This window comes from Liolophura sinensis, chromosome 1, assembly GCF_032854445.1.
Source record: "Liolophura sinensis isolate JHLJ2023 chromosome 1, CUHK_Ljap_v2, whole genome shotgun sequence".
Taxonomy (NCBI): domain Eukaryota; kingdom Metazoa; phylum Mollusca; class Polyplacophora; order Chitonida; family Chitonidae; genus Liolophura; species Liolophura sinensis.
The window spans coordinates 89,778,247-89,795,454 of NC_088295.1; the positions used below are offsets into that span (position 1 = coordinate 89,778,247).

The 17,208-nt window shown below is 40.9% G+C and overlaps 1 protein-coding gene across 1 annotated transcript; it reads left to right on the forward strand.

Annotated features, from left to right (window-relative positions):
- The first annotated feature begins 1,333 nt into the window (after positions 1 to 1,333).
- LOC135465417 (uncharacterized) lies at positions 1,334 to 17,090 on the forward strand. The gene is made up of 4 exons (XM_064742660.1): positions 1,334 to 1,460; positions 1,930 to 2,136; positions 3,645 to 3,986; positions 16,849 to 17,090. Exons 1-4 carry the CDS (start codon positions 1,334 to 1,336, stop codon positions 17,088 to 17,090), a joined length of 918 nt encoding a protein of 305 aa, XP_064598730.1.
- Positions 17,091 to 17,208: the final 118 nt, after the last annotated feature.

A 17,208-nucleotide genomic window follows, 5' to 3' on the forward strand; every position in this document is an offset into this window, starting at 1 on the left:
TGGTATTGCTATATCCTGTTTACCAAAATACTAACTTGAAGAACATTCAATACGATTTACATCGTTAGTAATTAATAATTAATTGGTTAAGACCATGTAAAGTAGATTGTGTCGCACAAAACAAAAGACCTGGTAGACTAAAGCGGCGAATCGACCCCCATGCACGAAACTGTGCACCTCAAGAGGCGAAACTGACTATAGCTGTAACTGACAGCTGCTGACACAGTCGTGATGCAGCTTCTTTTTTTCATTTCTGTTTTACTCTTTTTTTTCCCTGTTACATGGCAAGCATGCGACTTACAAAGCTCCAAACAGGTATTGAAGCAATGTATAGGTCATAAAATAGAAAATGAGAAATGGTAGCCTGCCACAGTCACACTGAAGTATCTTTTTTCTTGCATTAGACCCTGTAGAGTGTGGAAAATCACGGCACCACATATGTAACTTTCGGAAAAATTCTTCAGCTTGCAGCTATGCACCAATCAGTTAAAAACATAGACAACAAATGTTCAGCCTTATACTTCTGCTACGCATAACATGTTAGTGTTGATGATAGCTAGAAGACTTGCATGTTCACTCAGTCAGGATTCACATATGACTATTTTTACTACACGTTGCGTAATACCACATTTTATCATTTCTAATTTATAAGAAAACGTATATAATTTAAGACAGCCTGTATTTTTACTCACGCAAAAATACACGCACAGATAATCTCAATGTTTTGTATTTTCTCCCTAATAGGTCTTTCACAGGAAATAAGGGCCATCACACACAGATAATCTCAATGTTTTATATTTTCTCCCTGACAGGCCTTTCACAGGAGTACTGAAATAAGGGTCATCACGCACAGATAATCTCAATGTTTTATATTTTCTCCCTAACAGGCCTTTCACAGGAGTACTGAAATAAGGGTCATCACGCACAGATAATCTCAATGTTTTATATTTTCTCCCTAACAGGCCTTTCACAGGAGTACTGAAATAAGGGTCATCACGCACAGACAATCTCAATGTTTTGTATTTTCTTCCTGACAGGTCTTTCACAGGAGTACTGAAATAAGGGCCATCACACAGAGATAATCTCAATGTTTTGTATTTTCTTCCTGACAGGTCTTTCACAGGAGTACTGCAATAAGGGTCATCACGCACAGAAAATCTCAATGTTTTGTATTTTCTTCCTGACAGGTCTTTCACAGGAGTAATGTAGATAGAAGGTCTGTCACATGAGCACTGAGATAAAGATCATCACACGCCGACAATATCAATGTTTTGTATTTTCTCCGAAACACACCTGTGACAGGATACACGGTACACGGCAGGCCATTGACGCGATGAATGTGAGCCGGCTTCTGGTTCTCTCTGTGTGCTGTCTCTGTCACCTCATCTGGGGATCCATCACCACCCCAACCTACTACGTAAATGCCTTCAAAGTTCAGTACAATTACACTCAATCACAAGGTGGGTTTTTCCATATTATCCCAGAAAGTAGTGAAGGTCTCTTATTCACAATAATGTTCCCCGTTCTCACTGCTTGGTAAATCTTGCTAACAATAAGCGATCGACGACGCTCGTGAGGCAGTTAACGCATTCTAACGTTCAATGAGTGAGTGAGTGCTTGGGGTTTAACGTCGTACTCAACAATTTTTCAGTCATATGACGACGATAACGTTCAATGAAGACAACACTGTCTTCCACCAAAATAGTTAACATATTTGTGGAAAAGTTCGACACTAACTTAGCAAAGGTCGGTAGTTTATTGCTTGCGCTCCGGTTCCTACACACATAAAACTCACGGCCATCAAACAGACTCAAAACGTTTTAACGTTGAACGATTATTAAATAAAAAGATAAATAGATAGATAAATAAATAACGTCTTTCTTCGTATCAGTGATATCAATAATCATGTTTACTCTTGTGTCCTTGTAGTCGAGCTAATTCTGCCCATGCTGTCGTTCGGAAAGGTCCTTAGTCCTATTCCTGCTGTCGTCTATCAGACATGGGGGTTCGGGCTCACTCTTCTGTCGGGACTTACCCTAAGCTCTGGGGGATACCTCTGCCTCTGGGGGTCGGGCTTCTTCCTGGAAATCTGCTATACTTACCCGATCCTCGTCTATACATGTTTCCTCTTTTTAGGTAGGTTACACTTGTGGGTTTTATGTTGTGTGTTTGTACCTTGGTGCCTTGGGCGCATGTATACCACACACGGAATGTTCGACGTATAGCAATAAAACCAAAGCAATCCATGGCCTAAGAAGTTATGTTTTATGTGAGATGAAGTCATCGAGGTTCAATCACGTAAACAGCAGACTCTTTTGTGAAGTTTCACAGCAGCCGGTGTAGTCGGAAAGGATTTGTTCACCTGCATAAACCGGGATTCTGCTGGTGCAGGCGCCATGGGGTTTAGCTCGTCATTTTGCATTGTTTTCATGTAAACGTTTATTGAATCTGTTGATAAAACAGCATTATGAGAAATTCTAGAATGGATGTCGTCAAATAAAATGCGATTAATATCACTGCATTTACCTAAGGGCGCTGGCTATTACTTACAGGTAGATCAAAGCATGGTGCAAATTAACTAAAGGCCGGATTTGAGATTTTCCAGCTATTACCAGGTCACCAGTAATCTCGTTTTACTCTTCATGTTGCAGTCAAGATCTGCGGGAATACAAGCATTAGTTGACATCTGTGATCATCACAAGTGTAGAGAAAATTTAAATCTGTGATGATGATAAACACCTGTGGCAGTTCGTATCTGGTAAATAATAACAAACACTTGTGACAGTTCGTATCTGGCATATAAACACCGCTCCACACTGTCCGAGCCAATACATGTAACCCGCCACAATTAGAGTGTCTTCACACACATACAATGTAACTTAGGAACAAAACAAGCAATTATAAGCGAACGTGTAAAATAAATTCTTTAATATGTTTATTTTATGATTAAAGACAAATCAAAATATAAATGCAATATAGTTATAAAAACATATATATACTATCGTTGTATGCCAAAGACATATCTCACATCGGAGATCAATTTCATTGTTGCCAACTTATCTTTCGGCTTTCCACAAAATTTCTTATATCAGCTTTTCGTAACTTTTGTCGCAAACGACGGCGCCTTATGTCACTACAACCTAGTCAACGCTTTAAGAGAATTATGACTTACGAAGTTTTGTGAGCCTCAAAATTAGAAATCTGTACAGTTACATTCACTGGTTTGGGAATCGACCTTGTCGCCTGTGATGTCCTCAATAGTTTTGTGCTAATTGTCACTTTCACGGTGTTTCCGTCTGAGGAGAGCAAACTTACACCCATGTAAGAATAAGGTCACGACAGTTTATGAAAACCTGTGTTGCTCATTTGAAGAAGTTACAAGTTAATAATGAATCAAAGTGATAAATGTAGAAGCGGGCCTGTAAACATCGCCAATCGATCACAGAGCTACAGATCTACAGATCTACAGAGAGCTATTGTGATGAAATGGCACGTAGCAGAATATACGCGAGCTTCTGCAAACTAAAAGGGACTGTATTTATTGGGTAAAACTGTTGGCATGCAGTATGTGTATATTGTCAGTTAAATGGCCAATCAGCTCTCTTACATAAAAAATTCTTGTTTTCTCGGTTTACTCGCCACAGGTCTTGGTAGCGCCTTCCTCAACCTCAGTGTCCTCACGGCCATCACAATTAACTTTCCTGGCAAACACCAGGGAAAGGCCGTTTCCACGGTGATGACGTCATACGCCGTTAGTCCGCTGATGACACTGTTCGTTTATAGGAAGTGGTTTGCGCATGGTGAAATAGAAAATGACGCCGGACAAGATCTTCATGGATTCATGCTCTACTCTGCCGTCTCAGTCGCCATGATGGCTGCATTGTTTCTTGGAGTCTCCAGGCTCATAAATAGGCCGGAACCACCGGAAACTCCTCTGCTCAACGACTGTGACTCTGAGGACACGACGAAGCCTAGGGACAGAAAACGTACGAGTCTTAGGGATAAAGTGGTACAAGAAATACAGACTATATTCCAGTGGCCGCTCCAGATGATAATCTGGTCTTTTGCGCTCACTTATTCTGTGTACTCGGGCATTGACTATAATCTGGCACTTTACGCTAAATCAAGTGGCGTATACTTTATATTTGACAGTGTATTTGTGGTGTTTCACGTGACTTTGTTCCTATCTCGTCTGGCTGTAGGTTTCGTTTCTGACGCCTTGGCAGGGACTATCCCACGCACTTTATACAACGCTTTATCGTCTTTCCTTTTGGCTGTCTGTCTCTGTCTTGCCTCCATTCTACCAACAGCCGAGGTTACAATATATATGCTGTCAATCACAGCTGGATTGGCAGGAGGTGTGGTTCGACCAACCATCGTCACTGTACTGGCCCAAAATATGGGGAAAGAGAACTTCGCCAAATATTGGGGAATAGCTTACAGCGTGACATCTATTACCCTGTCTGTTTGGGCCGTTGTGTTTTCATCCCTCCACTCGGCTAGTGGTCAGACGGAAGGGCAGGACTGTTATGGAAGTCATTGTTTTCAATGGGTCAATTTGATCACATGCACAATGGCGGCGGTCTCCACGTGCTGTAGCCTCGCTTTGGCCCTTATAAAGCGTTACTGAACTTGAGTCGACATCGTCCCTTTATTACAAATCATAACGAAGTCACTTATTAGGAAATGATGCAATTTGATAAATAATTTATTTAGTAATACAGGGTAGTTTTTTCATGTAATCTTGTTTTGATTTAAAGACCTGTCTCTAGGAAATTTTAACTGGTTCTCTGTCATTTTCCAATAAATGATGTACGTGAGTTTTCTTTTAGAAGTGAAGTAATGAACACTAGACCGATAGCATACATACACATGAAGTGTATTTGGATGTAGATGTATAGATGTGTGCAAGTCAGCTATATGATTAGTCCCTGGAAAATAAAAAAAAAATAATTAAAATTGCATGTGCATATCCAAATGAATTTGATTCTCCTAAAAGAAAATGAAATTTGGTCACCAACTTTGGTTTGGGTTTCTCATTGGAGTTAAATGTCGTTAGATTTGGGGAACCTACATGGCCCTTTTACAGATAATGCATCATAGTACAAACCCTTTATATTCGCCCTCCGCCATAGGTGATTTTCTCCGTCTGTCCGTATTTGTATCCAGGCTATATCCACACATGGGTCCCATTTTACCTTAGAATGAATCTGAAATCCGGAAATATTACCTTTGCGGTGGCTCAGTATACCATAAAAGAAGCAATAGTGGCGCTCCAGTTTGTTGACATGGACGGCAGCCATATTAACGTCTCCTTGGATTCGTTGACTGCTGTGCAAACTGCTAACTTGCTAAGCGCTTGCTTGGGCAATTTGCACCTAGTTTACGCTGACGTTCGGTTGTCTAAGTTTTCTTTTGTGACGAGTCCCTGTAATACTGAGTCTGTGGCCGACTGAATCAAGAATAGAGCGTGTTTTTGCATTCTTGGTCTGGTCCCTCTGCATTGTTTAATGTGTTTTTGTATCTTAAATGTGAATAAAACACAGCATTGTGAGTAATTCTGGACCAGTGACGTGTAACTGCCATTAACATCACTCCATTTTCACTTTCCTAACTGTAATTACGCCATGCATGGTATTGGTGGCGTGTAATTGATACTATTTAAGTATTTACATGAACAGTTAGAATAAAACTGTTAATGGGGTGAATAGGTCGTATTTTACCAATTACACGTACGTGTGACCATTTGCCAATTATTACACTGTCGTCGCTACTCTGGTTTTACTCTCAATTATATCTTTTATCATATTTTAACTATTATGGCCCACATCAGCCCTCGGTCCGTCGGTACTCTTGCTGATACGTTTGTCTCGTTCTGATATGGGGCATGATATGAAAGTGTTCATATCATAACCTCTAAATATTTTGGCGTGAATTATGTCTCCAGGTAATATACATGGAGTTCACTGGATTTACACTGTTATACATAGGCTGGGATTTAATATTGTATCCCAGACATAGGCTATAGCACATATATATGATAATTTGTAATATTTACAGTTCGAAGCAATTTACGCTTCACTAAATATTACAATTAACTACGGCAGCCAAAGGGTATTCGAGATACGTTTATATCGGTTTATATCAATCTCATATGTGGAAAAATCCGTGTAAACGATATTACTACCCCTACCTGATCTGCAAACAAAAGGAGAAACGATTGTGAACAAGCTATGACATGGTTGTTCTCGAAATTCAGAAGACCACTTTTATACAAAAACTATCACGACATTAGTTACATGGTTGCTTAGTGATAAGATACGCTAACATATGGTGTCAATAATTATTAACACCATATATTTGCGTATCCTATCACTGAATAACCATGTAACGAATTTATCCTTCAAACATCCTCAGTTCAGTGCAGATGACCGATGTAAACACGAATCGCTTCAGTGATGTGACCATTGTAATCACAATCCAGAAAAGCGAGATAGCCTACTCAGCAGACACATTTGACGTCGTCTGCAGGATTCGGGAACATATCTGTACCCACGTGACCGTTGTACACGGCATGTGCAGACCCTTGTTTGATCTCTAGATGGCTGCAGATAATATATATCCACCTTCGTTTGATCTCTAGATGGCTGCAGATAACATATATCCACCTTCGCTTGATCTCTAGATGGCTGCGGATAATATATATCCACCATCGCTTGATCTCTAGATGGCTGCAGATAATACATTCACCTTCGCTTGATCTCTAGATGGCTGCGGATAATATATATCCACCCTCTCTTGATCTCTAGATGGCTACGGATAACATATATCCACCTTCGCTTGATCTCTAGATGGCTGCAGATAACATATATCCACCTTCGCTTGATCTCTAGATGGCTGTGGATTATATATCCACCTTCGCTTGATCTCTAGATGGCTGTGGATTATATATCCACCTTCGCTTGATCTCTAGATGGCTACGGATAACATATATCCACCTTCGCTTGATCTCTAGATGGCTGCGGATAACATATATCCACCTTCGTTTGATCTCTAGATGGCTGCGGATAACATATATCCACCTTCGCTTGATCTCTAGATGGCTGCGGATAATGTATCCATCTTTCTTTTGATCTCTAGATGGCTGCGGATAACATATCCACCTTCGCTTGATCTCTGGATGGCTGCGGTGCTAATACACTCTCTTATGCACTCGATGAGTGTAGATGTCACGTCTCAGGACGATAGCTTTATTACGTATACTCTTTTATTCGGATTGTGAAGTCACAACATAAGACGTGGTGTGGACATGTTACATTTTCCTCATAGTCAGAGTCATAATCAATGATCTTTCTGTCTAATAATTAATTCTCTAGTCAAACAGTCGTTTTTTTTTACCCTCAGGAACGTGAGTCATCCTTAAAGATTTCTTTTTCTCTTTATTGAACTTTTTTTTCTCATTTTACGGAATCTCGGGCAATGAGGTACAATCCATGCGGTTGAGAGCATCTCCTTGAAAAATAAAAGTTGTTGGTTTACTTCCGCCCCTCGTTTCAGACGAAACTTACCTCAAGTGGTTTGTCAGATACAGGTTAGGCGGATACCTGTGGTTTCCAATGAGACTTTCGGGTTTCGGTGGACAATTTTGCTTGATCGCAGTCTTGATCGGCCACAACTTTGATTCATCACCATGACCATGAAAATCTAAGTATATAAATAATGGATTGGTAACCTAAATCATCATTTTTCCAATTTGCCATCAGTGGAGACAATTCTACATGTGCTGTCGTTTGGGAGTGTTTTTAGTGCAATCCCTGCTGTAGTCTATCAGACGTGGGGCTCGGGCCCACAATCCTCTCGGGACTTACCCTAATCTCTTGGGGGATTCTTCTTTCTCTGGGGGTCGGATTTCTGCCTAGACATCTGTTACATGTACATCATGTCATGAATTTACTCCTGCTTCTTTATAATAGATAAGTGATGTTAGGGATGACTGTAGCTATTATATCTTATAACCATTCCCTCTAAAAAAACAGAAAATAGTTTCCTAGTTTGTGATATGTCAGTACGTGGAGAAAACGATGCCCCTAATTATTTTTTTAATGAACAGCTGGGTAAATAATTATCCTTCTGTGTAATTAATGTACTAAGAACGACATTTTGTAAATTTCAGAAGCAACAATAATGGTAATACTCCTTGTGTATGACATTTATTCTCCTCGGGTTTTGGAAGTGCCTTTCTCAATCTCAGCATCATCGTGACTGCTACCAAGAATGTTACCCGCAAGCATCAAGGCCATTTCTACAGGTTTGACGTGTTATGCCCTTAGCCCGATCATAACGCTGTTTGTTTACCGGAAGTGGTTTGCACACGGCCAGATAGAAAATGACGCCAAACAGGATCTTCACGGATTCATGCTCTATTTCGCCATCACAACCGCTGTCGTAGGCTGTCTTTTTCTAACCGTATCCAGGTTCAACGCCGAGCCCGCATCATCAGAAAATTTTCTGGTCAAAAATAAGGATTCTATGGAAGTGGCCAACTTTGGCGAAGCTTCCGGTTTATGGGCGAAAGTGGTACAGGAAATACGAGCTATATTCCAATGGCCTTTCCAAATGGTGATCGCCATGTTCTCCTCTCTGTACTCGGCTGCTGATGGTCAGAGTGGTGGGGACTGTTATGGAAGTTATTGTCTTCGTAAGATCAACACGGTCACGTGCGCAATGGTCATCTCTACGTGCTGCAGTCTCACTCTGACACTTGTTCAACGGTACTATTATTGTTTAGTTCTCACAACTCCTTCAAATATAACTGCTTTAACCCTATGGAAATCTTGGTACTGTCGAAATTTCTTCATCTCTAATAGCGACTTTTTCTAATCACTCTAATTAGCCTAATTAGCCTTTGTCGTCGACAACTGCTGTCAACGTGAAATATGCGTAAACTGGTCAGTATGAGCTTGTATAGTGCAGTCACAGAAACTATTACAAAGACTTCGCGCTGGACACTACCGTTACCTACGGCCCTGTCGTAGGCCCTGGCATTTAGGGTTACTCACCATTTTGTCTAATTTGAGCTGCCTTTACGATTACGAAAACTAGGTACAAGACTCTGTATCAGTGGTTTGTCAGAAATATCTACAATATAGGCACAATCTATCAAAACGCCAGCAGGTAAATCAGTGAAGTATCTTAATACAGCGGCATTCTGTCCTCTCATCTCCTTTCCTTAATATCTCCTGCGCCATAATACGGGAGAGAATATACAGAACACAATGGGGGCTAGTCTGCGTGCTGAAGATTTGATAAATTCTATCCACATTGTGGGTACTTCTGACAAATAACAGGATATTCACAGGACACCATTATGTACAGATGTATTCATGGCAATGAAAATAACATATGCATATAGATGCTTTACAGTTAAGATCAAAAGTAATAAGTAGTAACAAAAGTCGAAGCGCGAAACAACGAAAGGTGCGAGGGAACAGTACGACAAGACGAAAGAAAAGTACTTTTGCATTTTGTACTTTTGTTTCGCCCTTTTGTTCATTCGACTCTTCATTCATATAAAACATACAAAGAAGCGAAACCACATGAGGCCTGAATCACCTCATTAGTATAAACCTTATGACAATAGCATACCTTAGTTAGCAGCTCTACATATGTAAAGGACAAAAAACAAGCTGGGTTTATCATCACAATGTACATCTTAATACCTACCTAATGATAGTATTTTACAATCGTGCATATGTCAAGAACATTTATACCAACTAATACTACTACCTACATAGTAACATTATTTATGTGGCCTCGATGGCCAACGTCAAACGCAGCACAATGACCTAGGAGCTATGTAGGTTTCCTCTCCCCAGTATTTCGACAAAATTTTATTTGGCTTGAAGATTACAAATAGGTACTGTCCTGAAGATGAGAAATAAAATTTTGTAGAAATATTGAAACGTCAAATGTGCGACTTCTCAGTTTTTTCGGAGTATCTATGCTTTCACTGACATAGGATATAAACACTGACATAATGTATAGTTTGCCTGTCCAAATATATGCAATACCTAACGGAAGGTCTTGCATCAACCTGCGGATGATCCAAGGTTTCTCCGAACTCTGTCGGGTTTCCTTTCACTTCAATGATGGCTACCGTGGTATAAGTGAAATATTATTGATAACGGCGCAAAACTCTAATCAAATAAATCATTCAATGAATCGATAAATCAATAAACATTATTTAATGACAAACAGAATGGCTGACATTAACCATATGCATGTACCAATCCTCAACCGGAGAATGCATTCTACCGAGTAACACATATCTTCCGATGTACACTACATGGAGTTATCACAGTTTGGAGAAAAGTCTAGACTTCGAATTGGTCAGTCCGTCTTGAATAATTTACCACATTCGCTCAACAGGCGATGGATATTCTTCTCATTGTGGGAATCAAGATGTCGGTTTCGACCACACCGCAGCACAGCGCGCGACTTGGCCTTAGAGGATGTATGCATGCGGCCGGAAAGGCTGTGGGTTTTAGAGGATGTATCCATGCGATAAGAAAATAAGAGGATTTAGAGGAGGTATGCATGCGACCAGAAAGGCTGTCGGTTTAGAGGATGTATGCATGCGGCCACAAAGGCTGTGGGTTTTAGAGGATGTATGTATGCAACTAGAAAAGTTGTCGGCCTGAGAGGATGTATGCATGCGACCAGAAAGGCCGTGGTTTTCAGACGATGTATGCATGCGACCAGAAAGGCTGTGGGTTTCAGAGGATGAATGCATGAGATCAGAAAGGCCGTGGTTTTCAGACGATGTATGCATGCGACCAGAAAGGCCGTGGTTTTCAGACGATGTATGCATGCGACTAGAAAGGCTGTGGGTTTCAGAGGATGAATGCATGCGACCAGACAGGCTGTGGGTTTCAGAGGATGAATGCATGAGATCAGAAAGGCCGTGGTTTTCAGACGATGTATGCATGCGATCAGAAAGGCCGTGGTTTTCAGACGATGTATGCATGCGACCAGAAAGGCTGTGGGTTTCAGACGATGTATGCATGCGACCAGAAAGGATGTGGGTTTCAGACGATGTATGCATGCGACCAGAAAGGCTGTGGGTTTCAGAGGATGATCAGGCGCATTACCAGGGTCAGACGGTCATTTTCAATTCTTCACCCAACTGAGCAACTGACTGTAGAACACTGTCCATGATTAAGGCTGCTTTATTTGCACACTCTTGTAACTCTGGTTTACTCTCACCATATTGTTTTCAACTGTCGTGAAAGTGAAATATTACAGAGCATTAAAACAGGCAGGTAAATAAACAAATATAGCGGCTGTGGATATGATCTGTGATATATATAATCCGGGGAATTGGGTATAACTTGAATTCATTGTTTATATCCTCTATCTGCTATGGATAAAACATTAAACTACCGATTATGTCGATAGGTTGTGGCTGTTGAAATAAGATGAGACTTCACTTGTTCATCCACTCCTGGTCGACATTAGTATCCGCAGCATCACCGGTCTCCTTCGCGGTTCTGCATGATGTATACAAATCACGGCAACTTCAGTGCTGTGTATACATAACTGGTTGATTATTATCATCTCCAATCCATGCTTAAACACAGTGTAAACGAGTCAGTGTAAAATTCTGATGTTTCCATGGCTATTGCTTAACTTATCAATGGTTGTTGATTCAAAAAGAAAAAAATTTTTAAAAATTACACTATAGGCTGAAGAGAGCACATTTTTTCTATGTGGTGTTGCCTGCTTCATAATTTTGCGATTTTTCCACGCCATGCACGTAAAGCCTGAAAACGGCAAATCTGGCAAAAATCGCTGAATCCATCACGTTCTCCATATCTTTAACACCATGTAATTTATGTCTGGGGGTGTGTTGCCCTCAGGCAAATGAGAGTCGTTAAAACTGCCGGCATGTTCATGTAAACCCGGAACCTACGTTCCACATTCTGGTTTCCTGATCGTCAAGCGGAAAACGAACTGTTCTGTTCGCTACCTTCTGGGAAGAAGAGTTCTACCGGAAATGTACCAGCTGCACTTCGGCGATTTCCGACGGCAATTCTCCTCCTAACACAGAAGACGTCAGGAAAAGTTCTTTGGCAAAATGGAATCGCCCACAGCGAATTTTGGGGCTGACTTTATTAATACTTTATCAACCTGAGGTACATATTAGAATTTTTTATGACAAGATTTATTTGATTGTTGTTTAACGCCAGATTTGTCACCTATACAATCAAGTTAAGTTTTATGAGTGGATTAAACCGGAGTGAATTTTTAAGATGAACTGGCATTTACGCCCTTTCACTGTTTGTGTATTTAGGATGAATAGGTCTGTTCCATCTCATTTTGTGTACCATCTCACTGTGTATGTGTTTAAGATGAACTGGCCTGTACCGTCTCACTATGACAGTTTGGACTGAATCGGTTTGGACCATCTAACTGTGCGTATTTAAGATAAATCGACCTAACCTGTGTATCTGAGATGAATTTGCCTGCACCGTCTCACTGTGTGCGAATTTAGGGTAAAATGACACAGCAATGCACACAGACGTGGCTATAGTGTGGTCGACAGTTTTAGTTAATTGACGTGTGGAGGCTAAGAAACCTGCCTTTCTTGTTTTATTCTTTATCTCCGCCCTCAGTTCCCTGTATTCATATACAAAACAACATGCACGCAAATAATAAAGCATGTCGCCTTGATCTCTGCAAAACTTCAGTTTCCTGAGGAAAAGTTATAATGGCGTGACGACAAGGTCTGGTTATACTTTAGGATCTACCACACTATACACTTTAGGCCCTATGGAGTTCCTACAGGTTTTAGATATTCAGATCCCATTTTCCTATAAATTTATGCGTGGGCTAACAACGTAGATAAGGCATTAGGTGGTTTAAAACAGTTAATGTTCCTCAATTCGCCAAGGGAGCAGACCCTGCGATGACCTCAATACCTGGTGCTTCTTGGTGTGTACATTTACGTGTAGACACTCTATAATCCCTCAGTATTCTGCTGTATCAAACTGGTAACTGCCCATTCTAAGTCATGTAGAATGTGGCATGTTGAAATTAAATTACCTAATGAATCAAAAGTTCTGCATGAGCATGGAAGTACACTCAATTCCTAACGCCAATTACACAAGATACATGCTGCAATACATTTTTATCCTCCCACAGAAATATATAAACACGGTAAGTTTGTTTGTTTGCTTGTCAGCGTTATGATGCATGTAGATCGAGCAGAACCAGGGGAAGTCCATGTGTCCATTCATATATAAAACGTTATATCTAAAATCTGCAAGCAGTCTGGTGGTGGTGCGCGTACACTGAAACATTGACCTTGACTAGCTGATTTAACATGGTATTTTACAACTGGAGAAAATGAATGAAGCTCACATTTCAAGATGTGTGAACAAACTCATTAGGGCGAGAAAAGAATCTAGTCACGAAATAGCCCCAAAGCAGACAACTGAGATAAGAGATTGTACTCGTTCAAGGTTCAAAGCATACAAGTCATTAGCTATGCCAGTAAAATTTCATTACCCAGTAAAAGCCCCAATGTGTCATGTTTAGAAGTCCCACTAAGCCACCGTGATTATGGTGAATGTGAACCGGCTTCTGGTTCTCTCTGTGTGCTGTCTCTGTCACCTCACCTGGGGATTCATCACCGCCCCCAACCTACTACGTGAATGCCTTCAAAGTTCTGTACAACTACACACAATCGCAAGGTAGGTTTTTGATTTCAAGTGAAAATTTGTTCAGTAATAATTTAAGCCCTCGTCTACATTGTATAGAGACATGTAACATCTTTTATCTCTTGAGGTCATGGTACATTAGGCAATAGTGTCATCTTATACAGTATGTATACGGACAATTCTTAAACTGGTAGAGTACATTCTTATCGCCGGAAAACTCGGACCCAGCTGTAAATTACAGAGATTGTAGAAAACTCACACTCTGTAAACCCCATCTGATTGATAGGCATTCTCGTGCTAACAGCAACTGTCCCACCATGTGAATCATCATCAGCAATAAATAAAGGATCTCTAAAAAGTCATAACTTGTAATATATAAAGAGTAAATTGAGCTGATAACATGTGAGAGAGAAGTAGTCATCAGTTGCGACATCAAATTCAAATTTCTGTTCGTACATTTACAATTTTCCGCTTTGATGAAAATATAGGCATCCCTGTCTCGCTTTATCTGCAACTGTTGACAAAAACATCCAGTTAATGTAATAAACATGAAGAGATAAAATGGGCACAGGAATCTCTAAAACACCTATGTATGCACAGTTTACATATCTTTGGACAACTGCAACAACTGAATCACTCTAAGCGACAAAGCCACGTGCTAAAACAAAGCAGCCTGTGTACAGTTTGATTAATGTTAATGAATGAACCGTCTTGAGTCAGTGTAGGTATTGCTGACAAAAGTGGATATACGATATTATGGCACCCGTTATAGATCACGTTCTGAGTTATGTTTATTGAATAATCAAGAATATTTGTTTATCCAGACAAGAAAACCTTATTAGAGATCCCGGGGCACCCAAAGCGATCCTCAGGAAAATAGTAGGTCGGTCATTTGAACAGTCGGTACTGTTCGGTTTGTCTACCGATGGTCGGATGATCGAATGAAAGGTCGGACGGAGGGACGGGCGGTTGGGGGGGAAGTTTGGTCATCCAAACAGTTGGAATACGGCTCACGCCCAGTGGTTTCATAGGCGTGTATGTTTTGTGACCTTTCTGACCGAAGCTGTCGATAATTCCTTCTTATAATATACGTTGCGACATGTCGGCCAGAATTGACATAGTGTGGCACAACCTTTGCGCTTCTTCAACACTTTATCTCAACCGTTAAGATGGGGGATTATTGTTGAGCACGGTGAAAAACCTTAATGAAATTAAAAAAAAATGTTATTGATAATCGCTTTGTTCCATTTTCCTCTCAGTGGAGACAATTACACCTTTGGTGTCGTTAGGGAGGATCCTTAGATCTGTCCCTGCCGTCGTCTATCAGATGTCGGGGCTCGGGCCTACCCTCCTCTCGTGACTTACCCTAAGCTCTGGGAGGTTCTTTTTCCTCTGGGCGTCGGGGTTCTTCCTGGACATCTGTTACATGTGCCCTGTGACGATCTACATCTGCTTTATTGTCATAGGTAAGTGATGTTAGGGATCACTCCATCTTTTATGTTTAAGGCTTGACACATATGAAGACGTTGAACATGCCCCTATAAGCAAACTTCGTTTAATAATGGCTGTTTATATGGATACCCATATATACCTCCAAGATTTAATCAAACTAGCGATGTGCACATCATCTACCTTGATTTACTGAGCCATATTACCTCTTCAAAGCTTCCTTTCATAAATATGCATAATTCATGGTTCAATCAGATTCCACGAAAGGCGCTAGTTACTGACGCTGATAGGAGTTCTAATCAACATTAGATGTGGGTGTAGGACGTGGTGCACAGAATAAATTTATTTCACAGTAGATGTAGAAGCACCAAAAAAACCTCTTTACAGACCTTTTTTAGGTTTTTAAAAGTTATTGAGAAGGAGGGGAGGGTTCATTTTGAAGCAAAATAGGCATGATAGAAATAAATGACCAAACAACAACAACATAGGCTACGTTGACTGTTCCACCTCTTTCCCTATCACCCTGGTATTGTCTGACGGCACAGTAACTTTCCGCTGCCTGCTTCGGTAAAAGCACACCACCGTTCATAGCAATGCATTTTGCTGGTATACAATGTTGTGTCAAAAAATGAATCGGGTCTGCCCTTGGGTGAATTAGCTTCCAAACAAGGAAATAGGCCGCAATGTCATTTTATTTCTGAATACTTCTGAATATGTACAGTAAAGCAAGAGTGATTATGAAGCCTACAGCGCAGTGTAAACCTTGCTGGCATGACAATGCTATCAGCCAGAACGAGCCATGGTCATTTATGCCAGTGCTATACAGCATTTCAAACTTTCGCGACAGCCCATTCATTGCAGTTTTAGCTTTTGGCTTAAAAGATTCGCATAAAATGCAGGTACCTGACTGAATTGTGTGTGACCGTCAAGGAAGCAATCCCGGTCATGCACACTCCAAACAGCCCTATCTCTATCAATAGGTTAAATGTCATCGTCACGTGCGTATTTCTCTTAAAGAACAATTTCCAACAATATGGTAGATGATCATCTTTTTTGTTAACAATCACCAAAGTTACAGAAAAGCGATAACAGCAGCAGTAATTCTGTTTTCCACATTTACTTGACACAGGTTTAGGGAGCGGCTTTCTCAATCTCAGCGTCATCACGACGGTTACTAAACACTTTAATGGCAAGCATCAGGGCAAGGCTGTTTCCACGGTGATGACGTCTTACGCCGCCAGCCCGGTTATAACACTGTTTGTTTACCGGAAGTTGTTTGCGCACGGTCAGATAGAGGATGATGCCGGACAGGATCTTCATAGATTCATGCTTTTCTTCGCCATCACAATCGCCGTCGTGGGCTGTCTTTTTCCAGGTGTCTCTAGGATCAAAACCGAACCAGAATCATCTGAAACTCCTCTGCTTAAAGATACGGATTCCGAAGATGTGACAAAGTCTACTAACAAAGAACCTAGCCGTCTAAGGGCTAATATAATGTAGGAAATACTGGCTATATTCCAATGGCCGCTCCAAATGATAATTTGGTCTTTCGCGTTAACTTTCTCAGTTGTCACGGGCATTGATTATAACCATGCTAAATCAAGTGGTACATACGCTGTGTTTCACGGTGCATTTGTCATGTTTCACGTAACTCTATTCTTGTCTCGTTTGGCTGTAGGTTTTATTTCGGACGCCTTGGTAGAGACAATACCCTGGACATTCTACATCGTGGTCACGTCCTTCTCCCTGGCTGCTTGTCTATGTGTCATGTCCATTTTACCCACAGCCGAGTTAATCATGTACATGCTGTCAATTACGACTGATTTGGCAGGCGGGGTGGTAAAGCCAGTCTTGGTAACCGTGCTTGCCCAGAACATGGGGAAAGAGAACTTTGCCAAAGCCTGGCATCTTTATCTCTAACGATTTGGACGGCTGTGTTTTCCTCTCTGTACTCGACTGGTGGTCAGAGAGCCGAGGACTGTTACAGAAGTTATTGCCTTCAGTGGAAGAACTTGATCACATGCGCAATGGCGGCCAT